At 45.5% G+C, this 19,772-nt stretch overlaps 1 protein-coding gene across 2 annotated transcripts in view; it reads left to right on the top strand.

Moving 5' to 3' along the window:
• KLHDC1 (kelch domain containing 1) overlaps window positions 1-19,772 on the top strand; it is a 74,175-nt gene that overhangs the window by 36,647 nt on the left and 17,756 nt on the right. For both annotated transcript variants that reach the window (XM_077819700.1, XM_077819699.1), the window contains one exon: window positions 9,619-9,677. In XM_077819700.1, the coding sequence (XP_077675826.1) occupies window positions 9,619-9,677 (59 nt within the window). The remainder of the gene's footprint in view (window positions 1-9,618; window positions 9,678-19,772) is intronic.

Raw genomic sequence — 19,772 nt, 5'->3', positions numbered from 1 at the left:
TTAAGGATGCATATGTAACTTGTGCATGGGTCTTTATAGGATTTCTATATGCTTGGTGTGACAAGATGGCCGATTTCGTATGGTGGGTCCTGAACTTTTCTGGGGTAGGGGCTAAGATGCCACCCTTTGCCCCTGCTCTTGGGTGCCAAAGGCCCTGCTAGTGGCCCGGGAAGGTGGTGGTGTGGGTTTGCTCCTCCCTCTGAGTCCCAGCCCCTCTCAACCCCTGCGGGTTTCTTACCCTCTTCCTCCTTGGGTGGGGTTATCCTTGGTCCTTAGACGCTGGGGGAGGGAATCTCCCTGCCCTGCGAGGGCCGGGTCTCCCTTACTTCAGTTCTCTGGTCTTTCAGCTCTCACAACACACCTCCAAACTCCAGTCCTCTCTCCTTCCTCCTCTTTCCCTGACTTTCTGAAGCAGGGGGTTTTATTAGGTTCCTGACAGGGCCTTAATTGACTACAGGTGCTCCAATTAACCTGTAGCAACCCTCCCTAGTCTACAGGGAACCACGCCTTAATATGCTAGGGCTTATATATTTCCCCTCTACCACTGCTCCCTGGCCCTCCTGTATCACATTGGGTAATCATGACTTTAATAAAACTTGAAACACAGACTAAACCTTGTACTTGTAAATGTATGAGTGTCACTATCCTTGGTCTTTATGTGTTCTTAGAGACTATACGTCTAAAACAAGTAGCAGAGGTGACTTTCACTCTGAGCTTGAAACTGTAGCCACCAGAGCCGAACCTTTGGTGATGTAATACCACTTTACAAAATTCACTTGAAATAAAATAAAAGGTTACAACTTGTTGGTATCTGAAATACTGGAATCTCCTTGGTACCGATATTGCTCTGGTACACATCGCATACCCAGTGCGCTCGACACTGTCACATTCAACACCGCCATCCAGATCTGCCCCCTTTATCCAGTGAGGAGGACAATAATGAGGAAAAGGACATTTACTTCTCATCAACACTCCGCTCAGACAACTACTAGACCAGACCCTTTGGTACAGGCCAGATGTCAGCCTAAGGGTTATGCACATAGATGGTACAGACATACATGGATGCCACACATGCCATTCCCACAACAATGGCCTTACTGGGATCCATGGGCTGCATACAGGCAACAATTTTCCAGGCCTCCTAGCACCCATTGAGAGCTCAAGATGCTCCGCATCAGCCTCGGTAAGTAGACACACACACACCCTCCCCCCCTGAACCTCAGGACCAGACTTTTGAGGACCAGGAGGAGAGGATGGATCAGGAAGTCACCCCACCAACTAACCTCATCTGGAGAGGACAAGGAAATACTATCATGCCTTCTCCACCGGCAGCCAATGATTTTAATCAATTCCAAGAACTATTTGAAAGAATTGCAGACTCACTACAAATATCTTTGGAAGAAGTTACAGAGTCTCAACATAAGTTACTGGATATACTCCAAACATCAACCTCTTCAAAAATTGCACTCCCCATAAATGAGGCTCTGATGGACCCAGTTAAGGCTGCCTAGCAGACACCTGCCACAATACCTACCACCTGCAAAAGAACAGACAAAAAGTATTTTGTCCCCTCTAAGGACAAGGAGTTTCTATTTTCACATCCCTCCCCAGATTAGTAGGTGGTCAAGGCGGTGAATGAGTGGAGCAGGCAACACCATACTAGAAATACCCCGTACAATAAAGATTGGAAATGGTTAGACCATTTTGGGTGCAAGGCCTACTTATCAGCAACTCCGCAATTTTAAATTGCCAATTATGAAGCACTGATGGCCAAATTTAATTACACCAACTATTCAAATATGACTCAATAAATTCAGTCATCTTTGGGGGGAAAAAACAGCAATTCTAGGCAATTATCTCAAAGGTCACCTTCTGGCTAGGATGGCCTTACAAGCTTCCTTAGACACAGCCGACACAGCTGCCCAGTCAATGTCTCCAGTTGTAGTCATGCGAAGGGCATCATGGCTTCACTTCTCAGGATTTCCTGAAGAGGTACAATCTATGGTTGAAGATCTTCCCTTCAAAGGATTGAAACTGTGGACAAGATGGATGAATCCCTTCATTACTTAAAGGATTCAGTCTTTATATATCTACACACCCGCGCAAAAGAGAAGCCGAATAAATACCATTCTGCACAGTGATAGAGACCTGCTCCATACGTTCCTTCGCAGAGACGATGTGATTTGCAAAGACAGAGGGTCACAAAATATAGGCCACCTCCACTGCTTTCCCTAGTCCCATCTGCTCCAACCACCATCAGATTCGAGACTGCCTGACTCCATTCTACCCAGTATGGCAGAGTATCACCTCAGATAAGTGGATGTTAGAAATTATCAACATCAGATACTCATTTCAATTTACTTTCCTCCCTCCTGCCCTCTCTCCCCATCCTACTTCAGGGACCTTTCTCATCAGCACCTTTTATGGAAGGAAATAAACCACCTCCTGCACTTGGGTGCTGTAGAACCTGTTCCGATACAACAGAGGGATGGGCTTGTATTCCAACTACTTCCTAATCCCGAGAAAGAACAGTCATGGAAACCCATCAAAGTTCACCAATTCAGGATGGTCACATTAGCAACAATAATCCTAGCACTGGAACAGGGGCATTGGTTCTTAACCTTCAACCTCCAAGATGCATATTTTCACATCACTATAGATCCATCAAATCGGAGATTCCTCAGATTTGTTCTGGAGCAGGATCACTACCAGTGCAAGATACTTCTGTCTGGCCTTTCTGTGGCACCCAGAGTGTTCTCCATGATCCTTGCAATGGTGACGGCTCACCCCTGCAAACAGGGAATTATGATATTCCCATACTTGAATGTTTTGTTTATTCAAAGCCCCCTCTCAAGAAGATACCCTAGCAGCAACACAAAGGACAATGGCCCTTTCCTCACAAGTAGGCCTCCAATCAAACATTCAAAAATCGATACTGATACCTGTACAGCACCTAGAATTTATTGGGGCCTACCTCAATGCATTAGAGGCCAAAGCCTCATTGCCAACTGTAACAGGGTGGCATTCACCGCTCACAAGCACCCCCCTTGGCAGAGTGCATGTGCCCACCCTTTCTGTATCCCTTGCAGTGAGTCTTCAGCAACTCAGCTCTCCAGCCGAGTCACACACTGTCTGTGTTTGAAATAAAAAGCAAAACCCTTCAGGGGTACAAGTCCAACTGGGACCTCTCTCAGTGCCCTCTGTAACATCTCTTTACCTGCAGCCCTGTCCTTAGGCTCACTCCTCAATCAGTCCAGCAGGGCCTATCATAGTACTCTGGTTCAAACTGTCTCTCAGCCCCTTCTATACTCGCTCAAATTGCCCCTGCTCTGGCATAGAACTGTGCCCCAGGGCTCCCTCCCTGGAGGCAATGTTTTCACCCTCTTGGGGCCTTTCTGGCCCCAGCTCTCCTGCTGGGCCACTAAAAGAATTCAGTTCCCCCTTCTGGGCTGCATCAAAAGTCCAGGCCACTTCCCCAGCGGCTAATGGTGGTGGCAGGGGGGACATGCAGGTCCACCACTACTCCAGATCCTAGCCCGGGGACCCTATACATAGCAGCCATCCACTGCATCACTGCTGCAATTCCCTGGGCCACTTCCCATGGCCCCAGCACATTCTTCACCATTACCTCAGGGCCTTGTCCCAGTTGACTCCCAGCAGCCAGCCCAGAACACCATCTTGCTCCCTTCCCGCATCTCTGCTAGCACTGCTCTGTCCAAGGTCCTGTAGCTGCCTCAGCCAGCCAGGCACACCATCCACACTGTTCCAGCTCCAGCAAGGAACTGAACTCACTCTGACTCTTTTTATACTAGCCTGCTGGGCCCTGACTGGCTGCTCCCTGCAGCCCCTTCTTATTGGCTGCGTCCCACACAGCCATTCTAGGCAGTTTTTTCAGGATGGGGAGATGTGTGGCAGGACCGTGAGGCCTCCAGCTGGAGGCTTCAGGGCCTAGTCCACTCTGTCACACTATCTCACAGTTTGTATGGTAACTTCCAACTTATCTGTGTGTGTATATATATATATATATCTTACTATATGTTCCATTCTGTGCATCTGATGAAGTGGGCTGTAGGCCACGAAAGCTTATGCTCTAATATATTTGTTAGTTTCTAAGGTACCACAAGTACTCCTGCTTTTTTTACTATCTCACAGATTTACCCCCACTAATCAATTTGATCTCTACAGTGCAATCCAGCCCACAGGTATCAGCCAGAACATGCTTACAACTAGGACTTATGGCAATGACCACCTTTGTTGTAAGACATGCCAGACTACATATGCGCTGCCTTCAGGAGTGGCTCAGGACAGTATACATTACGCACAGAGACAATTTGAACAAGTGTCTCTTAATGCCAGTCACAGTCAAAAGCTCACTAGCCTGGTGGACAAAGCCCCACAAAGTGTGTTCTTCACAGAGCCACCTCTGTCACTCATACTGACAACAGACATGTCTCTGTTGGATCGAGGAGCATATTTGCAAAATTACAGAGTACAGGGCAACTTCAGTGTCAACTTTATATATCAACCTATTGCAACTCCAAGAAGTCCGGAATGCATGTTCACACTTTTTATCACTGCTCAGAAACAAGGACAAAAGAATAATGACCGACAACATTGCTTCCATATTTTACATGAACTGTCAAGGGGGAGCAAGGTCGCAATCACTGTGTGTCGGAGCACTGAAATTATGAAATTGGTGCATTCACCACAACATCAACATCTCAGGACTTACCTACTGGGAGGTCACAACACCACAGTAGACACACTAAGCAAAACATTCTCACAGGAACATGAGTGGGAGATAGATACCATGATCCTATACAAGGTATTCAGACATTCGGGATTCCCAAGTATAGACCTTTTTGCCACACTTGAGAACATCAAATGCCCACAGTTCTGCTCAAGAGCAGGACTGGGCTACTGTTCTCTGGGGGTTGCCTTCCTCATCAAATGGGACACACATCTGCTGTATGCCTTTCCACTGATCCCCTTAATGCCCAAAGTAATTTGCAAGATAAAAGAGGAACAAGTCAGAGTCATCTTGATAGCCCCAACATGGTTCAGACAAACATGGTTCCTTTACCTCCTATGGATGACAGTATGCCCACCAGTCATTCTTCACCCTGTTCCACATCTCCTGTCTCAGGATGCAGGCCAGACTCACCACCGAAACCGAGAGATCCTCCACCTGAAGGCATGGCTCCTGCATGGTTCCAGAATATTGAGATGACCTGTTCTGAAGATGTAAAGGAGATACTATTAAATAGCAGAGAAGATTGACTATGCGAGCTACTTACCTGCACAAATGGAAGAGATTCCACATTTGGTGCGCCAACAGACATGCCTCGGCTATCACCTCACCCGTGCCACAGATACTGGACTATATCTAGGGCCTACCAAATTCACGGTCCATTTTGGTCAATTTCATGGTCATAGGATTTTTAAAATAATAAATTTAATGATTTCAGGTATTTAAATCTGAAATTTCACAGTGTTGTAATTGTAGGGGTCCTGACCCAAAAAGGAGTTGTGGAGGAGTTGCAAGGTTATTGTAAGGGGAAGTTGCGGTACTGCCACCCTTACTTCTGTGCTGCTGCTGGCGGCAGCACTGCCTTCAGAGCTGGGCAGCTGAAGAGCAGCAACTGCTGGCTGGGATTTCAGCTCTAAAGGCAGAGCCACCACCAGCAGCAGTGCAGAAGTAAGGGTGGCATGGTATTGAAGGAACAAAGTATGGACACTGTGTAGAAGCAAGCACGTGGATTTCAGAGTAACAGCCGTGTTAGTCTGTATTCGCAAAAAGAAAAGGAGTAGTTGTGGCACCTTAGAGACTAACCAATTTATTTGAGCATGAGCTTTCGTGAGCTACAGCTCACTTCATCGGATGCATTCAGTGGAAAATACAGATGTTTTTATACACACAAACCATGAAAAAATGGGTGTTTATCACTACAAAAGGTTTTCTCTCCGCCCACCCCACTCTCCTGGTGATAATGGCTTATCTAAAGTGATCTAAAGAAATCTGATGCCTAGACAAATTGGAGGATTGGGCCAAAAGAAATCTGATGAGGTTCAATAAGGATAAGTGCAGGGTCCTGCACTTAGGACGGAAGAATCCAATGCACCGCTACAGACTAGGGACCGAATGGCTAGGCAGCAGTTCTGCGGAAAAGGACCTAGGGGTGACAGTGGACGAGAAGCTGGATATGAGTCAGCAGTGTGCCCTTGTTGCCAAGAAGGCCAATGGCATTTTGGGATGTATACGTAGGGGCATAGCGAGCAGATCGAGGGACGTGATCGTCCCCCTCTATTCGACATTGGTGAGGCCTCATCTGGAGTACTGTGTCCAGTTTTGGGCCCCACACTACAAGAAGGATGTGGATAAATTGGAGAGAGTCCAATAAATTGGAGAGAGTCCAGCGAAGGGCAACAAAAATGATTAGGGGTCTAGAACACATGACTTATGAGGAGAGGCTGAGGGAGCTGGGATTGTTTAGCCTGCAGAAGAGAAGAATGAGGGGGGATTTGATAGCTGCTTTCAACTACCTGAAAGGGGGTTCCAAAGAGGATGGCTCTAGACTGTTCTCAATGGTAGCAGATGACAGAACGAGGAGTAATGGCCTCAAGTTGCAGTGGGGGAGGTTTAGATTGGATATTAGGAAAAACTTTTTCACTAAGAGGGTGGTGAAACACTGGAATGCGTTGCCTAGGGAGGTGGTGGAATCTCCTTCCTTGGAAGTTTTTAAGGTCAGGCTTGACAAAGCCCTGGCTGGGATGATTTAACTGGGAATTGGTCCTGCTTCGAGCAGGGGGTTGGACTAGATGACCTTCAGGGGTCCCTTCCAACCCTGATATTCTATGATTCTATGATTCTATGATCACTCTCCTTACAATGTGTGTGATAATCAAGGTGGGCCATTTCCAGCACAAATCCAGGTTTTCTCCCCACCCTCCCCAACAAACCCACTCTCCTGTTGGTAATAGCTTATCTAAAGTGATCACTCTCCTTACAATGTGTATGATAATCAAGGTGGGTTTATTATGCACAGCGCTGGCGGAGTGTCACCTTGCTTATTAGGCTCAGAGACACTGCCAAACAATTGATTACAGTGAATTATATGGATTTTCCATGGGTGGAGGGAAGTGACAGGGTAGGCAGTCCCAAACCCCTGGATAGGTTTAGCAGCAAGACAAGATAAGCACAGTAGCCAATAGTCCAAGATTACATAATGTCTCCGCCCATGGTTTCAGGTTAACAAGTAACATACAATTAGTACACAGGTGTTTTCCTTTAAACAATGTATAAACTGTGTTAGTATAAAATATATATGTTGAATTCTGATTTGGGGTCCATAGGAACGAAGTAGCTCCTCTGATTGTCCAACAGGTACATACCTGGGGGTTAAAGCAAAGAGACAAATGAAAAGTATTTGGCAATAAAGATTGCTTTTTAGTTGTTCATTTGTGTTTCTAAGGCAGGCACTGGTAATGGCTTGGAGGAGGGATGTACATCTGTGAGAGGGAGGATGTCATATCTCATACTGACTCGTTTGAACCTCTTCCATAAACTCAAGGTTGGTGTGTAGGAAGACACCTCTTCTACAGAAGAAACAGGGCCCCTTTCATTCGTTAGGTCTGTTTGCAACTTTTAGATAAAGTCACCAATTATAATTCTCCATCTGGCATCTTGTTGACCAAGCTTATCTCAGCAATAAGGAAGGTTGTCTTCTGTTTGTTCTGCTTCTTAGCTAATATTGTTCACTATTTGCCTTAGATCTCTGGCATCTTGACCAAACTCTGGACTTTGGGCCTGTAAAAAGAGCTGGCATAGTCTATATATCAGGTTGCAACATAAACAGCATATGGATTTTAGCCCTTCAGTATGGAATTGCCACCCTTACTTCTGCAATGCTGCTGGTGGGGCACTGCCTTCAGAGCTGGGTGCCTGGCAAACAGCCACCACTCTCTAGCCACCCAGCTTTGCAGACAGCACAGAAGTAAGAGTGGTAATACTGCGACCTCCCTAAAATAACCTTGAAACCCCCTTGCAGTTTCCTTTTGGGTCAGGACCCCCAATTTGAGAAACGCTGGTGTCCTCGTGAAATCTCTATAGTATAGGGTAAAAGCACACAAAAGACCAGATTTCACAGTGGGAGACCAGATTTCATGGTCTGTGACACGTTTTTCATGGCCATAAATTTGGTAGGGCCCTAACTATATCCTAGGACTAAAAAAATCAGGACTATCCTCAGGTTCAATTAGAGTTCATCTTGCAGCTGTTGTGGCTTTCCACTGCAAGATTAATGGACATTCAGTATTTACCCATCCTATAACAAAACGGTTCTTCACAAGTATTTGGAACCTCTATCCTTGACAAGATCCCACTCCACCTTGGGACCTTTATCTGATGCTACGATGCCTCACTGTTTGAGCCCATGGCAACCTGCTCATTCATACATCTATCTATGAAGACAACCTTTCTCATAGCCATCACATCCGCTTGAAGAGTGGGGGAAATAGTGGCTCCCATGATATACCCGGTATATACAATTTTCTTCAAAGATAAAGATACATTACGATCACATCCAAAGTTCCTACCTAAAATACCTTCCTCATTCCACCTGAATTAGGCTATTTACCTCCCATCATTCTTCCCCAAGCCACATGGGAATAAAAGGGAGGCCATGCTCCACATGCTAGACTTATATGCCAAAATTATTCTTTTCTATTACTGAAAGATCAAAAGGTTCAGCTATATCTAAACAAAGGCTTTCAAAATGGATTTCCGGTTGCATTCACTTCTACTATAGTCAATATGATTTGCAAACCCTCCCCCTGCCCAGGAACTCAAACACACTCCATGAGATCAATTTCCACCTCTATAGCCTTCCTGAACAATGTACCAATTACAGAAATTTGTAAAGCAGCCACTTGGGCATCAGCCCATACAGTCACAGAGCACTATGCGATTGTGTAGGACTTAACATCAGATGCTCTCTTACGACTGACTGTCTTATCATCGCTCATGAATCCCAACTCCGAAGCCCCATCCTTCCAACAAGGGGCACTGCTCTCCAGTCACCTAAAGTGGAGCACCCATATGGGACACTACTTAAAGAAGAAAGGGGTATTCACCCTGTGCAGTAACGGAGGTTCTTCTAGATGTGTCCTTCTATGGGTGTTCCACTACTCACCCTCCTCCCCATTACTTTGGAGTTCAGACACGGACTATGCGGTAGAAAAGAAACTGGTTTGGCCGCACAGCGCTATATAATCTCCAAAAGCAGCGCGAGATGGGGGAGCGCATGTGCAGTCCAAGTGGGCTCTGCTACTGAAAATCTCCAATCACAGGCACAGGGAAGCAGACTCACATAAAGTGGAGCACCCACAGGGACACACATCTCAAAGAACCTCAGTTACTGCACAGAGTGAATAACCCTCTCTCCTGATCTGGGGATTTTTCAGACTGTTGTGCTGAGCTACATGGGTACAAATTTCTTTTAATAGAATGTTACTTAAATACATAGTATCTAGGAAGATCTTTGAAATACTCTACTTTATCACATGCCTAATTTAAAACACCTGTTTTTGAGCGGTTTTTTGTTTGTTGTTTTCTTTTAGCAAACTAGAATGAATGATTTGCATTGTCTGAATTTAGACACTTGGATTTGGTCTGGAAGGTAAGTTTGGCCATGTGCCACTTAGTTATAGATAACAGATTGGAACTATTTAACAGTATGTTTTAATGCTATTATAGTAGCTTTTCTAGGAGGAGAATGGGAGTTTTTGAACTATTTCAACAGCTGTTACATTATTATTTCAATTTAATTTGTAGTGGCTACTAAACTGTTCTCTGTTGTGCTCCAAGGACCACTGATGCAATCAGGCAAATTTTCAGCACAGCATGTAGTGATTTAGTTGCCTCATTTTCAGACATGGGTAAATTACCACTGAAATTTTACTTTCATATGTCTTTTTAACATTACAGTCCCTATATGTCTTATGTTATGTAGATGAGGCTCTTCTTTATATTCTAGATTGGGGAAAGGTTTTAGTGTATATCAAGACAAACATTTAAGAAAGAGTAGAATTTACGAGGGAAGACTCTTTCGTAAATATTTACTTTTTGATAAAGTTTGTCAAATTATTTTTTTGCTTCCTATTATTACACTTGGTAGGGAGCATTTATGATAGAACCCACTAGAGAAGAGGAGTCACTGTTTATATATTGATTTTCATGTAGCTATTTTAGACAAATGTCATTTGATGGCCATTGTGTCTGTTCTTCCCTACGTTGCCTAACTGTCATTTCATGCAAGGCAGGGGAATACAGTGTCTTCGAGTGTGTCCATGTGGATCCCACTCTAAGTGCATGTGACTTTTGCACAAGATGAGAATCTTTGAACAACAGTGTTCTTTGGGCCACTCCTGCACCTGCATGGTCTTGCGCCCCTCACCGCCATCCAAGTGCAGAGTGGCCGTGATTGCCCCTCATTTCCTTCTTGTTGTCCATTGCAGTGAGATAAAACAAGCAATGTCTGTTGCTACCACTTAGTGGAAATTTCTTCTCCTTTGCAAAAAGAAAAGGAGTACTTGTGGCACCTTAGAGACTAACCAATTTATTTGAGCATGAGCTTTCGTGAGCTCACTTCTGTAGCTCACGAAAGCTCATGCTCAAATAAATTGGTTAGTCTCTAAGGTGCCACAAGTACTCCTTTTCTTTTTGCGAATACAGACTAACACGGCTGTTACTCTGAAACCTATCTTCTCCTTTGATATTTGTCATCTAGTTAGTCAGTTATGGTTAATTTCTCAATCAAATCATCTTTTTTCTTTAATTTTTTTTAAACATTTAATTTTTCTCTGCCGCTTTGCATCAATATTATAACCTACAGTGGCAGATTCTAAGCCTTTGGGCTTCTTGTGATGGACTCATTCCTCTTACAGTCAGCCATAAATAACCACTACCTTTTTTGTCTTAACAAGAACCATGTGCCAGATCACTGTTCAGTTTGCCATTCTTTTTTTTACCAGAACAAGGAAATCCAGGGAAACTTGGTTAAAGTTGTATCTTCTTGAGATCTCAGTGAGAGAAATTTCAGACCTTGAAAAAAGGGCATTAACATCTAAAATGGGACCGGTCACTTCTAAGTCACAGGTAGGCAGTGCCCGTATTAGCTGGCATGCAACACCTAACTTTCGAAGAAAAAAGGGGGTCTTCATCCTATCCTAGATCTGAAAAGAGTGAAGAAATATATACACTGTCTAAGATTCAGAATGGTAACATTCTCCATCATCCCTTCTCTTCAGGCTGGAGACTGGTTTGTGGCTCTTCACCTTCAAAACATGTACTTCTATATTGCAATCCATCCAACCCACAGGAATTATCTTTGATATACGGTAGAGCCCAGTCATTACCAATATAAGATTGTACTATTCAGCCTGTCCACAGCACCGAGAGTCTTCATAAAATACCTACCTGTTGTGGTGGCCTATCTGAGGAGACATGCCATTCATGTCTATCCATATCTTGACAATTGGCTGATCAAAGGCAAGTCTCATCAGGAAGTTGCCAGAGCCCTGAACTATGTCTTTCACTTCTTCAGACAGCTGGGCCTCATGATGAATTACAAAAAATCCTCCCACAACCCATTATAGACAATAGAGTTTACAGAAGCCTTAATCAACTCCAGACTGACAAAAACATACTGTCATAGGGGGACTGGCTCCTTTAAGAGGGAGCAGGCCCATCGACCTGTGCCTGGTAAATTGCCTTCTAATGGGACTGAAGAGAAGACACCCGGCATATATAAAGGGTCAGGCAGTAATTGGGAAGGGGGAGACAAGAAGGGGCAGCTTGGATTGGGTGGAAGGTCCCAAAAGACAGCAAGCTGCTGGAATTTCTCCAGAGAGCAATAGTGGAGAGCTGTTGCGGGAAGAGAGTTGGTAAAAGCTCAGGGCCAGGACAGCAGCAGAGGAAGTTTGCCCGCTGACCTCTTTTGAACCAACGGAGAAGGAATATCCAGGTAAACAATTATGTGGGCTGGTGTTCCAGATAAGTAACAGGGAGCTGGGAAGAAACCAGGAAAAATGTAGATCTTCAGAATATACAAAGCTCAGAACCAGGACAGCAGTGGAGGGAAGTTTGCCGGCTGACATCTTTGAGCTTGTCTCTTTCAGGGAGAAGGAAGTCCAAGAGAATAATTTTGATATGGTGGGAGAACCCAGGAAGGACTAACATAAGCCCAGCGTGGGCAGACCTTGGTTACTTTTTCATTTTTGTTAAACGCAAGGCAGGCAGACTCTGTTTATTTTGCACTTTTCATTTGGGCTTTGAGTTTGGCTAAGGTACACCAGGGAGAAATCTTGGTACCCGCCAATCTGATTAAAAAAGGGAGACTGAAGAAGAGCCTGGCTTTTGTATTATGATGAAGGACTATACGTTGGGGGGGTTATTTTGAAGCATTTATGTTAATAAATTAGCCCATAGCAAAGGCATTATTGAACAAAAAAATGAAGATGGAGTTTATGAAGACCTGTATATTGGAGACACTGAGGCTGTGGCACCTCTAGCCATGAGGGGACGCTCCAGGAGGACCTGCCTTATTACACATACCTTTCTGCAGACAGATTTCACCCTCACTAGATGACCACCAGCATGAAAATGAATCCACCAACCACAATAAGAACCTGCCTCAGACTCCTAAATCACATGTCAGTATGCATGTATGTGACACCAGTAGCCAAACTTATCTATATACAATACAAGATTGGCTAAGGTTCGTGTTTCACTCCTTGGATCATCAAATGAGCATGCACATCGTGATTCCCACTCACATTCTGTCATCATTGAATTGTTGGTCCGACCCAAGAATGCTCAGAATGGGGTCCTCTTCTCTACACCACCGCTTTAAAAGACACTGATCCAGATCCATCAGGAACAGGTTGGGACATACCCCTGGACAGCCTCCAAATACAAGGAACTTGGGTTCAAAAGAACAATATCCTACACATAAATATTCTAGAATTACAAGCGATCAGATTAATTTGCATAGCATTCCTTCCTGTTTTAAAGAATTCTGCTATGCAGGATCTCACGGACAACACGTCTGAAATGTTTTATGTAAATAAATAAGTAGGTGCCCGCTCACCACCCCTTTGCCAGGACAGAATCAAGTTGTGGACATGGTGTCAAAAACATGGGATAACCCCAATAAATCTCCATCTCACAGGAGCCAACTATGATTTAGCAGACTTTGTAAGGAGACAATCTGTCATCAACCCTGAATAGTATCATGCCAATATCAGAGATGCCAACCCTCCCTAATTTTCCATAATCCTCCTGATTTTTATATGTAATTACAAAATTACTAATTCAGGCTTAAATCTACTAATTTTGCAAGCACACACATTATATGCCTATATACAAATATCTGTTTGTCACTCTCAACCACTCAGTTCCGACAAACTCAGCAAATAGCACCTCGGCCACAGGGAGCATTTTTCTCCACCATCCCTATGGCACGTGCACAGAGTACACAGTGAGGGTCTGATGGGAGGCAAGCTGCGGCAATTTTGAATGTGATGGGTTGCTGGTGGATTCACTGTCCAGACCACAGGTTGCATATTGTGTTCTGACTGCCCCGTGTGGACCCTGATGGACTATGTTAATGCACTGTAGGTGTGACAGAGAAGGCAATTCCTGCCATATCCATTAGAGACCTTATTGAATTAAGTTTAAGTAGCTTTGGGGTCCATTGTATTAAATGAATGCCTTATATTCATTATTGTGAGCTGGGATTGTGTGTCACATCTCTAGGGGGAGGTGAATGCAAATTTCCTGCCTCTGGTTATGCAGAATCCCAGCCTTTTGAAGCTACTTCCAGAGGGGAGGACTACTGTGTACTAATTATCTGTTCCCAGAATCTGAAGATCAAAGGCCCAAGCTATTCATGGGGATGCTTGTTCTGAGCTAAGGCTATTATGAACTTGTAACCACAGGGAAACCCCTTTGAGGAGTTTGAAGGACAGACTCCTACAAGAGCTCTTGTTGGAGTTGGGGTGATCTCTAGTAAGCTTTTTAGCATGTTTCTAGGTTCTTTTATTGCTTTAGTATGTTTTTTCTGTAACGCTTTCACTTTAAGAATAATGTGCTGGCTTATAAAGAGCTGTGTGGTGACTAATAACTTCTATCAATTACCCTAAAGTCAGGCTTAAACCTAGAAAATAAAGCACAGACTGGCCTGGTTGGTCAGTCTGGCTTGCTGAGGCTATCACAATGTACCCAGGGAACTGTGCAGCCTGGAAAAACCCCGGTCGGGAGGGAGAGAGGTGCAGGTGTCTGTCCAAGAGAAGTGATGGTTGAGGAACCAGGAGCCTAGAATGGGTGCCCTCAGGGGACCAGAAAAGGGGAATACAGGTCCGGTTGCCCTGAACTATGATGCTAGGTATGTAGAGTGCACCAGAAGGGTCTACACAGGATTGCTGGAGCTCAACATGCAGCTTGGGCAGTGAATCCAGCTCCCCTGACCTAGCTGACAGTTGCTGCGGCTTGCGTTCTGCACAATCTGTGGGGAAGGAGAAGCCAGAGGGGCAAATGAAGGCAGCAGTGGAGGAGAAGAAGGAATGCGACAGAAGAAGTAGAAGAGAAGGAGGACCATTTTGGGAAGGATGTCCAGGCCTGGGACTGACCAAGCCCTAAACTTCATAGGAGGGCAGCTTTCCTAGGGCCAATCCTCCCCTTCTTTCTCTTTGGGGGATGGGGCTCAAGGACACAATGAGGGTGTGTCCCAGGGGCTAAGATCCCTCTAAGATGCGTGGCTACGCAGCAGGCTATAAAGGGCCATGCAGCCACAGGGACCTCGAGAGGAGAGAGGTAGGGCATGGGCGGGGACTGGAGAGAGGAGCAAGTTGGAGCGTGCAGGGCTGCCTCAGGCACCTCCCCCAGAGCTCTGTGCTGCCAGCGGGGAGAGAGGGGACAGACGACCTCCCCCCCGCCCCCCCGAGCTCCGTGCTGCCGGCAGGGAGAAGGCTGGGAGAGTCCTCTGTCCCTGGACCTGGGGCAGCTTGCACCCTGAACTCCTCATCCCCGGCCCCACCCCAGAGCCCACGCCCAGAGCCCGCACCCCAACCCTCTGCCCCAGCCCTGAGCCCCGTCCCACCCTCCGAACCCCTTGGCCAAACCCCCACCACCAATCACCTCCATATTGGTGCACATAACAAAATTCATTCTGCATATGCACTTAAAAAATTAGAGGGAACACTGCCCAGGGGTCAACTCTGTCCCCTCTTGGCCACAGACAGGGAGATGATAGGAGGGGAGAAGGGAGAGGTCCCAGTTTCTCCACAGGGAGAGGAGCAGATGAGGAGAGAGAGGTCCCAGTGTCTGAGAAGAGAGGGAAAGGGGGAGAGAGGTCCAAGCAACCTCCCTAATGTCCCAAAAAGTCTCAGAGCAAGGCTGGCATATATGCAGTATTTCACTGATGGGGAAACCCCACTATCGACATGTTTGCCACAAAAGCGAACACAGTGTCTTTTGCTTCAGTGGAGGCATGAGCCCAGGATCCTTGAAAGACACCTATCTCATACTGTGCAATCAAGGTCTTGCATACACATTTCCACCGATCCCACTGATACCCAGTGTGACGTTATCTGATTAAATTATGACTATGTAGATCATTGTTGCTACCACTGTTATATAATCGCAACAAACCTTGTACAGTGTCAAGTAAGGTGTCTATGAAAGAGTTATGATTTGCTGGATATGATTATCCTATTTGTATGCATGCATCATTTGTATATCTAAAGTTATGAATGTTAACTATGTACCTGTATTTCAAATGTTTCAAAATTTGCTCCTGTGGTATCACCCACAAGGTATTTAGCCAGCACATTGTAAAGGGACTGTTCAAGTTGAATGGCCCATCAAGGAACATTTAACTCACAACGGACCATGAAAGACACCTATCTACACCTAATGGACTTTCCTGTGTTCTAGCTAGAGTATGGGTAATGGCCTCTGCTATAACTCAGCAAAGCATGCTAGGGCATGTGACGAGACCATGTGACACTAAACTCCATCTTGTTACCTGTATTTTTCCACAAGCTGTGTGGAGGGGTTTGTTTGAAACAGTGGGTTTCCCTCCACATGGCAGAAGCTATAAAAGGCCCTGGAAATACCTCCATTTTGCCTCTTTCCTGCTCAAGCCTCTGGACTATGAACTTATACTAGTGGGAGCATTCTATCCAAAGGACTGAGGACCTTCCAGTGATTTGAAGCAATCAGAGACTTAACAAGCCAGCAGTTTATTCCATCACTGCTATAAGCCTGATCCAAGAACTTTGCATTTATTGTATGTATTTGATTCCTTTAACCAATTTTAACTCTCACCGTTCTTTCCCTCTATAATTAAACCTTTAGATATTAGATACTAAAGGATTGGCAACAGCGTAATTATTGGGTAAGATCTGAGTTATATATTGACCTGGGTATGAGGCTGGTCCTTTGGGATCCGAAGAACCCTTTGGTTGATTAAATTGGTTTTTAAATAACCATCATCATTTTAATAAATCATCATTAAGTCTAGTGTTTTTGGTGGTGATACAAGGACTGGAATACCTAAGGAAACCGCTTTTCTGACTTTTTGTTAGCCAGTGTGGTGAAATAGAAGTTTACTTTTGTTGCTGGTCTGGTATATCTTATGGGAAAATAACCACCAGTTTTAGGGTATATCCTCCCTATTTCTCAGCAGTTTGTCCTGAATTTGGTATTCTCAGTTGTGACCCACTGAGGCACAGTGACACCCAGGTTAATATGAAAAATCAGACGTGGGGCAGCCACTTGAATCCCGATAACTCCAAACTGGCCAAAACAGTTCTGGGTAATAGACCTCCTCGAAATATCAACTGAAGCTCCGATAGTGCTTCCAGACTGTCAAGTCGTAGTGTCACAGAACCTAGGTCAGGTACTTCACTCAGACCTGAAATTGCTACACCTGATAGCCTGGATGCTAGCAGGTTGAATGCTACTGACAGAGACTGTTCAGTAGAGATATTAGAAATCCTACTGCAAAGCAGAAAGCTGCCCACAAGGAAAACTTACTCAAAGTGGAAATAATTTTCAGTTTGGGCAACCCAACACCTGACCTATTGGAGGCCCCTGTACCTAAAATCCTGGATTATATTCTGCATTTGAAACACTCTGTACTTTCATTCAGTTCCATTAAGGTCCACCTTGCGATGATTTCATCATGCTACCACCCCCACTCAGTCGTGTTCCCCCCCACTGCATTCAGATTTTTAAAGGGGTTACTCTGTACTTAACTACCAGTAAAGGAACCCCCTCTGGCATAGGATACTATCCTTTCAAGCCTACAGGAGTTCCCCTTTGATCCTATCTTGAACTGCTCTTTACACCACCTTACTCTCAAGACAGTCTTTTTGGTCACCACTTTGTCAGCCAGAAGGTCAGCAAACTCCAAGCTCTCACATCTGATGCTCTTTACACAATGTTCCCCTTTCGGTTATTAAACCCTACTCCCTGGACTTGGCAGCAAGATCAGATGCCAAATTTGGTAGGGAAGTGTTACAATCACTCTTTAGTTAGTGGCAGTTACGATTCTTCAGTCCCACCTTACAGATGGGGCACTGCTTATCAGTCACCTAGAATGAGCTCCAGGAGCTCCACAGACTTATACTCAGAGAAGGAAAAAAATGGTTACTCAGCTGGTAACTGTGGTTCTTCTTTTAGTAGATACAGACATATATTGCACTTAGATGAGTGCATGCCCAGCGCACCAGAGCTGTAGAAATTTGCCTAGCAGTACCTATAGAGGGATGTCACTCACGCTGCATTGTTGTAGCCCTTCCCCTAACTACATGAGGTGGTGCTGTCCTGACCTTCCCTCAGTTCCTTCTTACCACCCATAGTTAGAGTCAGAGCTCTATGTGGTATTAACTTCATAACCTCTCAACTATTTTAGTTTTTTCCCTTGTACATGGTTAGTAGTACCGTTAGTGTTAGTTGTAGTAGTTTGTTTCCTTGGTGATGCCCTCACAAGGGTTTAAACATTGCCCTTCATTTGGGGGAGCGATCCCCAGCAGCAATCCCCACACGTGGTGCTTGCTCTGTTTTGGCAATGCCCACATCAAGAAGCATTGTACGATCTGCAGATCATTTAAGAAATGGACTCAAGTGGCTTGGGACCTTTGCCTGAAGCAGCACCTGTTTGAACAGGCCATGTAGTCTGCTTCATTACAGAGGTCCTCATTGGGTGAGAGACTGCCCTCAGGCTCCGAAACTGCTACTGCTTCATGTTCTGGAGCAGGCGCCTCTCTGAAGAAATGGAGGAGCATTCCTCATTGACTGCACCGAGGAAAAGGTTGCATAAGACCAGTCAGGACTGCTCCAGATCTCAGTGTGACTCTTCCACCTCCTCCAGAAAAAGTGTGGACTGACCGGGAGTTGGTGCAAGCACATGGGATGGCATGGGTATGTCTAACCCTTCCCTGGTACTGAGTATAGAGGTTAGAAACCCTGTACCGTTGACTGTGTTTCCGTCCTCCACGTGTGCATTGAGTCCGGTACTGACGAGAGAGATGCTGGTACTGACTGTTTCCATGTCGGTGGTATACCAGGCAGCTACAGACCTTCTCTGCCTCTTGTTCCCAACCTCTCCTTTGGTCCATGACTTTGCCAGGGTCACATCATCTATAGCCCTGTCGGTTGAACGAGCTGCTGATGCCTTGGGTCTTTTGGCATTGCACCCCCATGTTCCCCTTCCACAGATTGGGGAAGCAGGGCTGGTACCAGGATCAGTACAGGGGACCTCTGTATTGGGAATCTTGTTGGCACTGCAAATGCTTCGGTGGCGGCTTTCACTGCTCTTAACGTTGGTATTGCCAGATACTCTGTTACCGCTGTTGACTTTAGGACTGACACTGCTTCCGGCACGAGCATGCTTGATACCAATGGTACCGCTTCCCTTGGAAGCACTGCTTCCTGCCTCATTCCAGGTGAATGATGAGTCATACTGGTTACTCACTCCCTCTGGTCTCATTCTGTCTTTATCTCCTGGATCCCGAGATTCCTCAGCGTCTGAGTTGGGGTTGTCATCCTCCTACTCTCCAGTGCCTGACCAGCATCCCCTGGCCAGGTGCCTACTGGTCACCAATGCCTTATCCATGTCAGTGGCCTCTATAGAATCCATCAGATGCTCTTCAGTCACGAAGGTCCCACTCTTTGTCTCGCTTGAAGGTGAGATCGCCAGCCAGGTCTGCAGTGGTGACCATCAATATGCCACAGGCACTGGCGGTCCTTCTGTCCGCACTGGAAAAGTATCTTCCTTTCACTCAATTAAGGGCCTCGTCTTTGTCTCCAGACAATTCTGTGCTGCCTGGCTCATCCTTCCTTTCGGTACCAGAGAATTTTAAGATGTACCAAGACCTTCTGCAGTATGGAGCTGCTTCCCTCAGTATCCCAGTGATGTTCTCTTGCACAAATTAGTGGATATCTTGCAGCCATCTGCTCCTGGGAGAGTCCCCCTCCCTATCAGTGATGTGCTCCCTGAATTGACTACGGCTCTATGGAGCATACTGGCTTTGGTACCGCCTGCAGCTGAGCAAATTGAAAAGCGCTATTTTGTTCCTCTGCAGGGATTTTTGAAGGGTTTTACTCCCATCTACCCCCAATTCCCTTGTAACTACAGTGAATGAGAGAGCCCGGCAGGGCAGGTTTAAGTCCACACCCAAAGATAGGGACTCTAAATGATTGGCCC

The sequence above is a fragment of the Eretmochelys imbricata genome, chromosome 6 (genome assembly GCF_965152235.1).
Source record: "Eretmochelys imbricata isolate rEreImb1 chromosome 6, rEreImb1.hap1, whole genome shotgun sequence".
Lineage (NCBI taxonomy): Eukaryota > Metazoa > Chordata > Testudines > Cheloniidae > Eretmochelys > Eretmochelys imbricata.
The sequence above is the reverse complement of the archived record's forward strand: the minus strand, read 5'-3'. Positions and strand labels throughout refer to the sequence as shown.